The 12,758-nt window shown below is 42.6% G+C and overlaps 1 protein-coding gene across 1 annotated transcript in view; it reads right to left on the bottom strand.

Annotated features, from left to right (window-relative positions):
* rimbp2b (RIMS binding protein 2b) overlaps positions 1-12,758 on the bottom strand; it is a 46,111-nt gene that overhangs the window by 15,921 nt on the left and 17,432 nt on the right. Inside the window, exons 10-13 of the mRNA XM_053504761.1 lie at positions 6,286-6,437; positions 5,372-5,938; positions 4,344-4,484; positions 2,520-2,675 (exon numbers count right to left, since the gene is read on the bottom strand). Of these exons, the coding sequence (XP_053360736.1) occupies positions 2,520-2,675; positions 4,344-4,484; positions 5,372-5,938; positions 6,286-6,437 (1,016 nt within the window). The remainder of the gene's footprint in view (positions 1-2,519; positions 2,676-4,343; positions 4,485-5,371; positions 5,939-6,285; positions 6,438-12,758) is intronic.

Below are 12,758 nucleotides of genomic sequence, written 5' to 3'. Positions count from 1 at the left end.
ACATGAATTTGACATGGTTACGGACACTACAGATTTTTTGCCTTTTTAACTTTTTATCAAAAACAAATTAAGAAACAATTTTAACAAGTCATATGCTCCTAGAAACTTACACCAATTTTTGTATCAATACCCATTTCAAAAATATAAATAATTAGCAGTGTAAATAAGTAATGCTGAGAATTGGGGCTCACATAAAATCGTCTCTCCAAAACGGCTAAAGTTAGCAACTTGAATTTTTTTGGGGAAAGCAGGATTGGTCGCTTCCATGTTGCATGAACTTCCAAAGTAGCTTTTTTAGCCACACATTGTCTGTATTATATGTACTGCATAACATAAAACAATTATAAAATCAGCACCACTACAGTGTTTTGGCCGTATCTTGCTGTTAAAATCATATCTCATTTTCTCAGGATTTGAGTTTCTATTAATCTGGAAACTCACTGGATGTACAACTGACGCTACAGTAGCTGCATGCTCTAACGATATATATGTACACTATACCATACCACCCCTAATTTAAACACAGGATTTCAAATACAGTGGAACCTTGGATTACGAGTTTAATTTGTTCCGGAAGCAGGCTCGTATTTCAAAACACTCGTAAACCAAATAGATTTTTCCCATAAGAAATAATGGAAACTCAAATTATTCATTTCACAGCCTTAAAAAAAATAAATACATTAAAATAATTAACACAAAATATAAAGTAAAAATAAAACAAATTAACCTGTACTCTACCTTAATTAAAAAAAAAAAAAAAATCCCAACAGATAAGCGTTTCTGTTTGTGCGCACAGGTGTGTGTGTGTGTAAATCTAAAGTAAACCCCCCTCTCCTCCTTCTCGTCTTACACAGTTACCCTTCTAACTAATACTAATACAGAGAGAGAAAAATCTTTAACCTCTCTAATGAGACTTGCTTTTGCTTTACATGCGTGCTGTACACACACGCATACAGAAACAAAATAAAGAGCGTTTTGCACACACACACGCGTGGTCACAGTGTTATAGTTAACAGTACACGCGTGCACTGATGTTGATTATACCAGTGAGAGACGAGCACTAAGACCCAGCAGGGGAGACAATTACCCACAATTCCGCAGCGCAAGTGAGAGAAAAAACGTTGGCTCAGTTGTGATCACGTGATGCTTGGCATCAAAACAAGAAGCGCATGCGTGATACATGATACTCGCTACTCGCAAACCAAGACTTGTTTGTTGACATCTTTGCTCGTCTTGCGGAACACTCGCAAACCATATTACTCACAATCCGAGGTTTCACTGTATGTGCAGTTTATAATAATACAACGTACCGCTTGACCTCTTCAAAACTTAGAAATGATCATGTGGTGTATGCACAAAATCCGATTTAGTTTCATACCCTCAATTTTAAACTACTTTAGACATATCGTTTTTTACTGAAATGTCTAATCAAACATCATGCATTAATACGTGCAGTGTGTGTGTGAGTGTGTGTGTGTGAGTTCTCAATTCTCAGCAGTTCTCAATCTCAGGTCTGGAGAGAACCCGAGAAGTACATGTTTTTCCCAACACACTTGTGACTGAATCCGGTGTTAAGGCCCAAAAAACGCAATGTGCGTATGCGTGTATGTTCTCTCAGGCTGATATGGAGAATTGCTGAAGCCATTCGGCTGCTCATAAAGCTTTTTATGAAACAGGAGCGTGTGATGTTAAAGCGATAGCTGGGCCAAAATACAGCAAGATATACATTTCAATATTCTGGTTTCTAACCATTAATTATGTTAAATTATTTAAGACTTTGATGCATGTGTTGTTTTTTTTTTTGGCCAAACTATGCCATTAAATCCAGGCAGCTCAAAGACAGTGTAGCTCTACGGACCGCAGTGTGTAACACCCTCACTACAACATGCTCCAGTATCCCAGTTTTTTAAAGCTCTGAGCTCCTTAAACTACTTCTACCTCTCCCCATAATGAAGGTTATCTTCTTAATAGCAACATTTTGGCAAACTCTCTTCTCTCTCTTCCGGTTGGCTCAATTTAAACCTTGCCCAGTTTTGTGTTTCATATGCACAGAAAAGCTAATTATTTGAAATGTTTGATATAGTTATAGCTATATTTGTATATAATTATATTACAGAAATAATGTGCAGGTCATTATATTTGGAAGAAAAAGAAAAGAAAAAAAAAAACACTCATCAGTACAGTGGGTTTAGTGCAAAGCCACTGTATCCCGGTAAAGAGCAGAGTGTTACGTTCTCATTACTCTCTCTAAGCCTTAAGCTTGTACTCTAACCAGAAACCCTTTAAAACCTCAAAGTCTCATCCAATCCCATTTAATCACTGCAGCTCTGGTGTTTAAACCATGCCCATCTAAACTGCTAAAGCCGTACATCAGTACTTAGCACTGGCCGAATCCTTCCTTCCCCTAGGTGGCGCCCCTGTACGCTACTGCACGCTTCATTTCTCTGCGTCTAACCCAGAGAAGCGCCCCCCACCCCATCCAGCACGTGCGCCCGGTGCTCGAGTGCGTGCTCTTGTACCTTGAGGCTGTTGTGTGAACTGATGCTCCGCCGGCGGCCTTCCTCCAGCTGCATCTCGCAGTAGAGCTCCTCCTCGTCCTCCTCCATGATGTCGGACAGATCCGAACCTCGGCTGCTCTCCGTGTAGTACTCCTCGCTGTGGGAGTAGTGGTGGGGCTGCAGGGAGTGACGGAGAGAAAGAGAGGGAGAGGGAGAGAAGGAGGTGAAAGAAGTAGTATGAGAAAGAATAAACAGCGTGCAAAAACCAGCAAGAACGAGAGAGGATTTAATGTGACCCCAGGTTGCATCAGAAAAAGAAAATTAAATTTTTTACTGAATTGAAAGAAAAAAAAAACCTCTGGGGAAAAAAAAACACAAGATAACAAATATAATAAACTACATCATACAGTGCTGATTCACTCGAACGAGGCCCCTAATATTCTGTAATAACTTGCTATGATTAGGCAATCTGAACCTTAAAAAATAAAGACGCTGCATACCTAGACGTATGTGTTATCAATTGCATTGCATAGTATGCAGGAAGTGAATTCCGTTTCCTTCCAGACACGCTTCGTTCCATGTTCCTAAACGTACCGCAACCAGTGACAGTATTTGACTTATCTGAGTTATCACAGAAGATTCGGGGCCTCTTTCGAGTGAATCACCCTTTATTATCAAAACAAACTTTAGTAAACCGATCAGCCCTAACATTTATTACTACCTTATTATTATTGAGTACTTCCCCCCCCTTTTTCGCCACCATAACACTGTGTGTTCTGACATCTTTCTGATCACAACCAGCATTAACATTATCATCAATTTGATCCTGGATTGGATTACACAGGGCCAGCCTTCACTCCCCATGTGCATCAGTGAGCCTTGGTTACCCATGTCGCCAGTTCACAGGTTTTTCTTCCTTGGATCACTTTTGGTACTGTAGATCCTGACCAATGCAGACCAGGAACATCCCACAAGAGCTTGCAATCTGGCCCATGTCACTCAAATCCTTTTGCTAGCCCATTTTTTCTGCTGCCTAATATATCCCACCCACTTCCAGCCCCGATTGTAACGAGATATTGAATATGTACCCACTGTGAGAAGAGCCTTGTGGGATGTGCCTGGTCTGCATTGCTCAGGATGTACCAAAAGTGGAGATCCAAGGGAGAAAAACCAGTGAACTGGTGACAGGGTCATGGGTGGCCAAGGCTCACTGGTGCACACGGGAAGTGGAGCGCTGCTGTGTAGATCACATTGATAAAAAGTGATTGAAAGGTGTCCGAATAGTGCATCACTGTTACTGTATGGTGGCAAAAGTGGGGACCTGTTGGGTCCAAATCATAATGTTATGGCTGATCAGTGTATATTACTTAATATTAATTTTGATTATTAGAAATGAAGGTGGCCAAAGGAATGACTGTTTACAGCTGCTATAACATAAGTGAAAAGACGAGCTAACACATTTTGGTAACACAAACTACTGTATGAAACAATTGCTGCCAAACATACTGCTGAAAAAAATGAAAAGAACATTCGGTCCCAGTTTGACTTGGACCATGCATACACAGGTGTTTTTTTTTAACAGTATACATTGCTGTTAAATTAAAATAATCAACAGCAACTCAAAGTAAGCCTAAAATCAAACTAATTATGTAGTCACTCAACCAATAAATTTTTTTGTGTACACCATTCACTTCTTACGGTTTGTTACAGTACATAATGTCCTGAAGGTACTTTTTTTGAGTTAAGCTTTGGTTAAATCCGTTCCCATACTGTATCTTTTACCGGGTTGACCAAGATGGCCGCCTGCATAGGGTTTCAGCTTTCAAATACAAAGCGTGATCTTACATGTCTGCTCATTTCAGAGCCCCTGAGAAAGTCGTCCACCGAGGCTCCTCTCCGCCTGGCGTGGGCCGAGTCGTAAACATCGTCCTCCTCGTCCGAGTGAGGAGTATTATTCCTCTCGCTGAAGACGTTCCTTCTCTCCGGCTGAAACACACAGTCAGTACGGTGGTCAAGCGTATTGAATCGTGACAGAGAAGACAGGCCTTGGCGCTATTCTTAACTCATTCCTTCTCCTTTCGAGACCAAGATTAAAACTTTGGAGCTGGTGTGTGTGAGCGTCAGGCAGATGATATCAAGCCCATTCAGGAGCACTGGGTTTCAGGGGAAGCTTTGATGCACTGTGATGTTCAGATTAGAGAATTCTTCTGAATAAAAATGTGTGTTGCAACCTGTCAAAGTTAAAAGATTATGAAACATCCGTCACATGAAATAGTGCCTGACAAAGATGGGGAATGAAAACCAAACCTTATACGTAACAATAAAGCGGACAGAACATTTTTATTCCTTTTACAAGCTTACGCGGAAGAAGGAAGGAAACCGTAAACACGGGCGACCAGCGGGTCGCTAGTCAACCATTTCATCTCTGAAATAATAGGACCGAATCTTTTATTCCTCTCATTTCAAAGCGAAATTTCATCTCAAGTAAATTTGTAGAGGAAGCATGCCCCAGGCTGCAAGACAAACTTCTTGTTCAGTGATTCAGTATTGACTTGTGCTCATGAGTTTGCCTGAAATCTCTGCACAATTTTTATCTCATTTAATATATAATTTTATCTCTCTCTGACAGAAAGTTAAGGCTGAATAAATATCTCCTGGTTTATGACTCGTTTAATGACCCGCTGCTTGTTTTAAACTCTCTTCCTTTATGTGTTACGTGTACTTCATTCAGTATATCCTGTATATATCGTAGCATCCGTCCGCGTCAGGTCAGTAAGCAAACATTTTATTAAGCTATTTATGATCTTAGTAACTACTGTGATAACACAAGTAAATTATATTTGTTACAGCAGCCCGATTCAGAGTATCCTCACCTTGTGGTTGGCGCCGTGTCTCTGGGCCGCCTGCCTCGCCATGGCGCGCGCCACCGTGTTGGAGATCGGCGCTCCCTGAGGCTGCGGCAGGATCCTCTGGGTCACATGCGGCGGCGGTATTGGTGGTTCCAGGCCGGTCGGGGGCGGCAGGGGCGATGGGGCTCGCTGGTGAGGCTCCCATGGCTGGCACGGCCTCCTGCCTACGTCTGGCTCTTTGGCATGGGTATCTTGGGCACTTGGGAGGAGTTTGGGTTTGGGGAACGGCTGAACAGTGGGTGGAGGTGCGATATGGGGTTGAGGGTGCGGAGGGGGTGGCTGTGTGTGGGGTGTCGGTGTCGGTGGTGGCTGTGGGAAGCTCTGTGGATAGGGCGGGGGAAAGGGCGGCGGGTGAGGGCGAGGTTGAGACGGAGGTGGCAGTAGGTTGTGTGGGATAGAGGCAGCGTTGGAGTCTTGCGACTCGCCTTGAGCTGAGATGGTGCGCACGATGACTTCGCGCGCTTCCAGACCCTGGATACGATTCAGCTCGACTGTCACGTATTCTGCCGTAGGGAACATCACTTCCGCGATCTATCGCGCACAACACACAAAGAAGTTAATTTACCCGAAAGACTGCAGTCCCTGTGGAGCAATTAGGTTGCTGCTTTTCTCTATACTTTTGCTCAATCTTTTTATTCTGATTCATTAATCAAACATCCACATATACATCTACAGTATACTGTGTACCTGTACATGCATACAGTATGTGCTATGCTACTTTTTACTCAGCAGGTGGGGACAGAGAGCAACATCAGATAATACGAGACGATACACTTATACAGTATATGTAATTAATATCAGATTATACATGACATACAGAATACGCTGTAGACTCTTCACTGATGCCTATACCGCACTGATACTATTGATATACCGACCTTTTGACCTTTGGTGCAGACCGCATAGCCCATGACGGTGGCACCGTTGGAGGTGCCGCTTGGTGTGAGAGGAGGGGGTTTCCAGCGCACCTGCAGCACCCCCGGCGATGTCCCACAATGCACCTGGACATCTTGAGGAGGGAACGGTGGACCTGGAGGAGAACACAGCAAGAGGAGGCACACTCTGATTGGCTGCGCTGTAACCTAACGGAGCAGAAGGATTCAGAATGCAATCCTGCTCTGTACCTTACTTAAAAAAGCCTGGCAGTGAAGACTGATTGATATTCAGAAGCACAGAGTGAAAAATCCACCAGGACGGAGTGTTTATTATATGTTATTTCCTGGTCATTGTGTATAGCTCCGGTAGGTGTTACCTTACAATCATGGAAAATATTGCAGAAGGGTAATCATGCTTTAATTCTCAGTCAGGTCAAGTATTTTTAGAGCTTATTGTGCGGTACGGGCTGCGCTCTGGCGAAAAAAGCTCGCTCGCTTTTCAAGCTGCTTCAGGAAAAAAAAAAAAAAAGGCAAAGCAAGAGTAAAATAGTTAAAATGAGAAATGAACAAAAGGTTGTGAGCTGGAGTGTTATTCAGCCTGGTGGGAGAAAAAAAACAACAACAACACCACACAAATCAACACACACTGTTGTTCTTCTTTTAAGGACATCATTGTTCAGGACATTTTTCACATGACAGCTGATACTTAGAGAAAATTAACTTGTCACTACACTGTCATTGAGTTCATAAGAAGAAAAACAACAGTTTGAAAGCAATAAAATTAAGAGAGCTAGCAAAAAAACAAAACCCAGCAGAACTAGCATAATACTGTAACTAGCGCAGTCTGTCTTAAATCAAAATGTGACATATTTCCTTCACCAGAAGTGGACGTACAGTATGGAATAAAAGAGTTACATTTTTGCTAAATAGGCTGTAACTTTAAAAGATGCTTAGTGGGATTGCAAAAGCTTCATGTGAGTCTCGGATGACCTTTGGGATGCATTTTTGCATGGAACGAGGGTTGTGGAATTTCACCCTACAAATTGTATTTGCAACTATCTCATCCATTTCGCTAGGACATCCTCAGCGACAGCTACCAACCTGAAAGGGCGTAGGCTAACACATAGCGCATGTGAATCCACCGATCGCATTATTCGAAGTGTTTCTCGTGCCACAGGAATGCCGTGACACACTCGAAGGAAAGCACCATCGGCCCCTTCCTCATGCATGAGCTCACAGACGCCCCCCAATGGCTAGTGACGCTATAAATAACATATGTGTCTGCGAGCAGCACTGGTCGACTGGTCACTCTGGCCGATCTGCCCTCGAGACTCCTGGCTACAGATGGTTGCAGCATCTTTTGGGAACTGGAACCTCCACGTGACAGGGTGAGGACGGAATGTATATTACTTGGAGTTACTTCTACAGTATGGCGTCAGCTTGATATGTTGTGACTATACTAGCAAAGATCTGGTTGTATAAATACGGTGGAAAAGCGTGTACATTTGCATGATCGGTCACACTTCCGCTGGTTGTCATTTTACAGTAGGCACAAGATGTGAGGGTGTGATGTTGTCAGACACTTCATGTAAAGCCCACTCGATCCATATAGAGATTATAACTGGGAAAAAAATACTATAAATGTCTATAAATGTCCAAATGATTTTCCTGAGTGCATAATTCACGCCTTCTATTGATCTCTGACAGTTATGAGCAGCGTCCAAGTCCAGAAGTGACCACAAGAAGACGATAACCATATCAGGCACAGATTCCAGGTTTTTGGCTTTCCTTAAATATAAACGTCTGAGCGAATGCGTATGTGTATGTGCGCGTGTGTTTTACAGCTATAATCTGGGCCAGAATGTGAATACAGACTCTGCGTATGTGTGCAGCTTGTGTCAGCGCTCTGCCCGCGTGAGCGCCCATCCATCAGAATCGCGCTCTATATGAGCAGCGATCTCGCCCCAGGCCCTGGAACATACGCTATGTACTGCTACCAGAGTGAACGAGGAAACAGGGAGCGAGAGAGACGAGGAGGAGGAGGAGGAGGAAACTGCAATACGACAAGGTAACGTTCATTATTCGTCCGGAGCAGTTCAGGGTTTTTCCTCAAACATTTGCCTAATCGAAGCGATGCTAGCCAATCACATGCATCTATTACTTGACTGAGACAGAACGCACCAGATAGCAGCTATTGTATGATGTTTGCTTAGCAACACTTTGGAAATATGGTGTCAATTTAGGGGGTTGTTATAATGATGATTATTTAGAAGATGTTAAAGTGATAAAAAAAAAAAAGAGGACAGTTCTTCTGTTTATCAAGTTTAAAGTGTGATAGCGTATTAGCATGTTACAGACAGGCTAGGATCATGAGCTGGAACATTCCTTAAAATCCAAGGTGTGGTCTGTAGGAACATTTGGCTTACCATACCGAAGTGAATGTTCAATCTTGTGTATCATTATGGCGCTACAGGAAGTATACTTGAATTAAAAGATGTCTGGGTGATTTTTAACCTGATTGTGTACACCCGCGGGCAAATGAATCAAAATTCTGTCCGACAGCGACCCGATCATGATTCTGATTGATCCGGACATCAGAGTCAAACCCGAGCAGCGACGGACGATCCGAGCATCCAAAGACGGATCAAAGCTTTCCATACTGACTGATCGAATATGTCTGATTCTCGTTAATTTTTCTTATTCCCGAGAGACGATGTGCTGCAGGGGCTAGAACGAAGAAGGGAAATGGAGGAATTGAAAAAAAAAAAAAAAAGAAAATACAGAGTGAGGTGAGAGTGAAAACGAGAGGGGAGGAAATCTTAGCTAGAAGATAAGAGGAGAAAGAAGAGAACAGAAGAACAAATGTGAATGAGAAGGAAGGGTGATGGAAGATAAATGTAAGCAAGATAAGTGGACAAGAGACAATGAATAATTGTGTGTGTATGTAAATGCAGGGGAGCCAAACACAGATGGTGTCATTAATAAAGCCGACCCTGATGCTCTGAATCAAAGCTCTCGTAATTGAAACGAGTTCGAAGGCAGCGTGAGGCTCGGACGCCGTGCAATCACAACCTACGCATCCCGCAGTGGCACTCCCCCGGTGCACTTATCCACACACATCTGCTCCTCCACAGGGTGGGTGAAAAGAACCTAGGCATTAAAAGTTGGTAATAAAATCTGTATTTCTGATACAAATTTATTGAATTAAATTGTACATGTACTCTATTATACGGTATAGGAAAATAAGTATAATGTAAATTTTAACGTAGGCAATTATGCAAATGTGCTGCTGCTGGGAAAAAAAAAATCTGCTTTCAGCGACTTTGACTGTGCATGGATTTTTGGTGTAACAACTCTTTACAATCATGGTGAGCGGAAAAGGATCTCAGAGCTTGCGAGGGGCCGAACCTTAGGGCAGAATAGGAATCTGAGGCTCACTGAAACTGGACGGGAATCAGACATGGAGATGGAGAGAAATCTGCATCCATGTAAAAGATTGAAGAAAGTCAGAATCTCTAATCAGTTTGATTTCAACTGGATCGAAGACATAAATGAGTCCTTACAATGCATATGGCATACTGTAAACAAGCGTTGCAAGGATGACTTGGTCATTACCGTGCAACAATTCGGCCTCGAGTACTAAAAGACGTGGTGTGCCTCCTCAATGCAGTTTCCAAACATACATGGACATTTATTCACAACTGAGACTAGCACTATAAACATTTACAGGTAGTCCCTGACTTATGAACGTACGGATTACGAATTTCCGCAGATACGAATGGACTGTGGTTCCACGAACATTCGTAGATGCGAACAAATTGTAGGAGTAGCTCACGTTTAACGTACGAAACATAGACAGCGCAGTTCACCATATATTAATATTTACTATTATATAAAATACTTTCAATGTGTTTGTTAATACAAATAATATAAAAATATTTAAAGTTTGGGGCTGCGTGAAAAATGAGTCTGCCTCACCGGTTTCAATGAATCAGTCCGGGAGCACGATGATAGAAAATGTCTGTCCTGTAAATCTGTCCTGATGGTGAATAATCCTAATTTTCGCAGTCCAATACAGTGGAAAACAGCTCTGAAACAAAATGGCACTTGGGATTTCCCTCACGATTTAAGGGCACAGAGACAACACTGTTAGATTTGTAAGATCAATTTTCTCAGGTGCGATTACGGTTTTTGGCCACATGATGACAGTGTTGGAACGGGGGGAGGGATTTGGTCAATTTGGTGGATTGGTATGCTTTACATTGTATATTTGTGTCAAAGGCATATCACTTTGTCTGACTTAAGAACAAATCCGACTTACGAGTGTGCTCCCAGAAGGAAACTCGTGTGTAAGCACAGAACTCGTCTGTAACTTGAGTCTCTCCTCCATGTATTTTAAAGCATACTATTTACTAAATTTATTTAATGTATTGGATATAGAGTATATGATTTTTATATTATAGATGATTTATTAATATAAATTTGGTAAATATATACCTCTCGTCCAATCAGATTGCAACTAACTGATTATGATTCTCTTCCTTCACATGAGGACGAACACCATGTGCTCAGGTTCTGAATCCCTGTTCTAGTCCTGTCCTGTGATCATTTTGCATAAATTCCTGCGCCTCACTTTAACCGGTTAGTTAGCTTCTGTTGGTTTGTTGTCCCCATCAGGCATTGGACAATTTAAAAAAAGATGTTGACATAAAAACAACGTGGGTTTTTAAGAATCTTGATTTGCTTCTAATTTCCTGTCTTTTTAAGCCGAGTCTCCCAGTCTGCTGTAAATGTGTGTTAATGCTGTGTGGAGACCTAAAGCACCGCCGCCGCTGCTGCTGCTGCCGAGGACATTTCTGCTGACTCGGTTCTGCATTCAGGAGCTGGGGAAACCTGGCAGACACACACTCACACTCACACACACACACAAGTATGTCTGCTTCCTTCGCTGCATTTAGCGTTCCAATTTGTGTGTGTGTGTGTGTCTATGCTGCGTGGGCGAGGCAAGAAAGACAGAGGAGTCCCTGAGATGTGAGGATAACTCACAGAACCCTGGATTTCCCGCCCCCTCCCTCGTCTCCTGTGATTCTCTCGCTCTTCTCATCTTCCGTCGCTTCACCTCCTCTACTGCGGCAAACGCTTGGCCCACTTCCATTCCATACGCATTCATTCATTTCCTTCTCTCTCTCTCTCTCTCTCTCTCTCTTCTTCCTCTTCTTTGTACTCCAAAGCCGGTAAACACGACCCCCTTGGGAGACAACAGCTACAATCAAAAGAAGAAGAACAAAAAAAAAGCTAAACGTGTCTCGGCTGGCTGGTGTCTCTGTTACACGAGACATTTGTCTCTATGTATGTGTATACTGTATGTGTATATGTGTGTGAGTGTGTGAGAGTGAGAGAAAGCCAAAGAAATACCCTTCCGTGGATAAACATTAGGAGGTCTTTATGAAGGATAGGGTGATATTTTTTTCTGCAGTTAACAGCTGGCAATCTCTCAGAGCTAAAGAGCTGCCTGCCATGGTTAATGTGAATTCTGAGCTTGAGAAAAAAAAAAGTGAGAGAGAGAGAGAGAGAGAGAGAGACAGGGGAGGAGAGAGAGAGAATGAGAGAGCTGCAGGGCTAGACTGAAGCTGCATTTTAAAGAGGAAGACGCAAGAACATCCCACACTGAGGTTAACAGCTTATCTTAAAAACCAAATAAAAAAAACTCCCAGCACTGATTATCACACCACATGCCCATGATCTCTGAAAGCACACTCACTAACTGCACATACACGCATTATAACACAATCGATAAGATGTCAGACAACAATAAATTAACCTTATAAGACCCTCCATCAAGGCTACAACAATTAGCTAGACTCTTCTTTAAAACAACGACGACGATGCTCTAAGACGTCACGTGAGTTCCTGATTCCGAAGGTGTCTGATGGCGTCTCATGCCATAAAAGAAACATTGTCTCGTCCCCAAACGGAACAGTTTGTAGTCAAAGACAGCACTCGGAAAAGTGCAGGCGTGATGCAATAAAATGTAGACGCCGGTCCTGGCAGCGCATTCATGATGCAAGAACACTTCAAAAGTAAAACACCCACAAGGCCCCGCTTGCCGAGAGAAATAAACTGACTGGCCGATGCCGATGGTGATAAAGACACGGAGTTCTTTTCCAGTTAGAAAAATAACCTCCGAGCTGTTCGAGATGTCTACACGCTGCACGTTTCAGGAACCACGCCCGGATCCAAGCACGAGTACAGTATAACTATACAATATACAGTTCTGTGCAAAAATCTTAGGCAACCCGTGGTTTTCAGTACAAGCTTCATTGTAGAGTTTTTGTTTTAATTTTATGACTTTATTATTAAGTCAGTACAAAACGAATCAGACTTCATTGTTCGAAGCATCAAACATCAGTATTCTATGGAGTCCCTTAAGGGACATGGGTGGAGAAAAGAAATAGAAAAGTGACATGGGTGAAAAA

Source organism: Clarias gariepinus, chromosome 9 (assembly GCF_024256425.1).
Source record: "Clarias gariepinus isolate MV-2021 ecotype Netherlands chromosome 9, CGAR_prim_01v2, whole genome shotgun sequence".
NCBI classification, from domain to species: Eukaryota; Metazoa; Chordata; class Actinopteri; order Siluriformes; family Clariidae; genus Clarias; species Clarias gariepinus.
The sequence above is the reverse complement of the archived record's forward strand: the minus strand, read 5'-3'. Positions and strand labels throughout refer to the sequence as shown.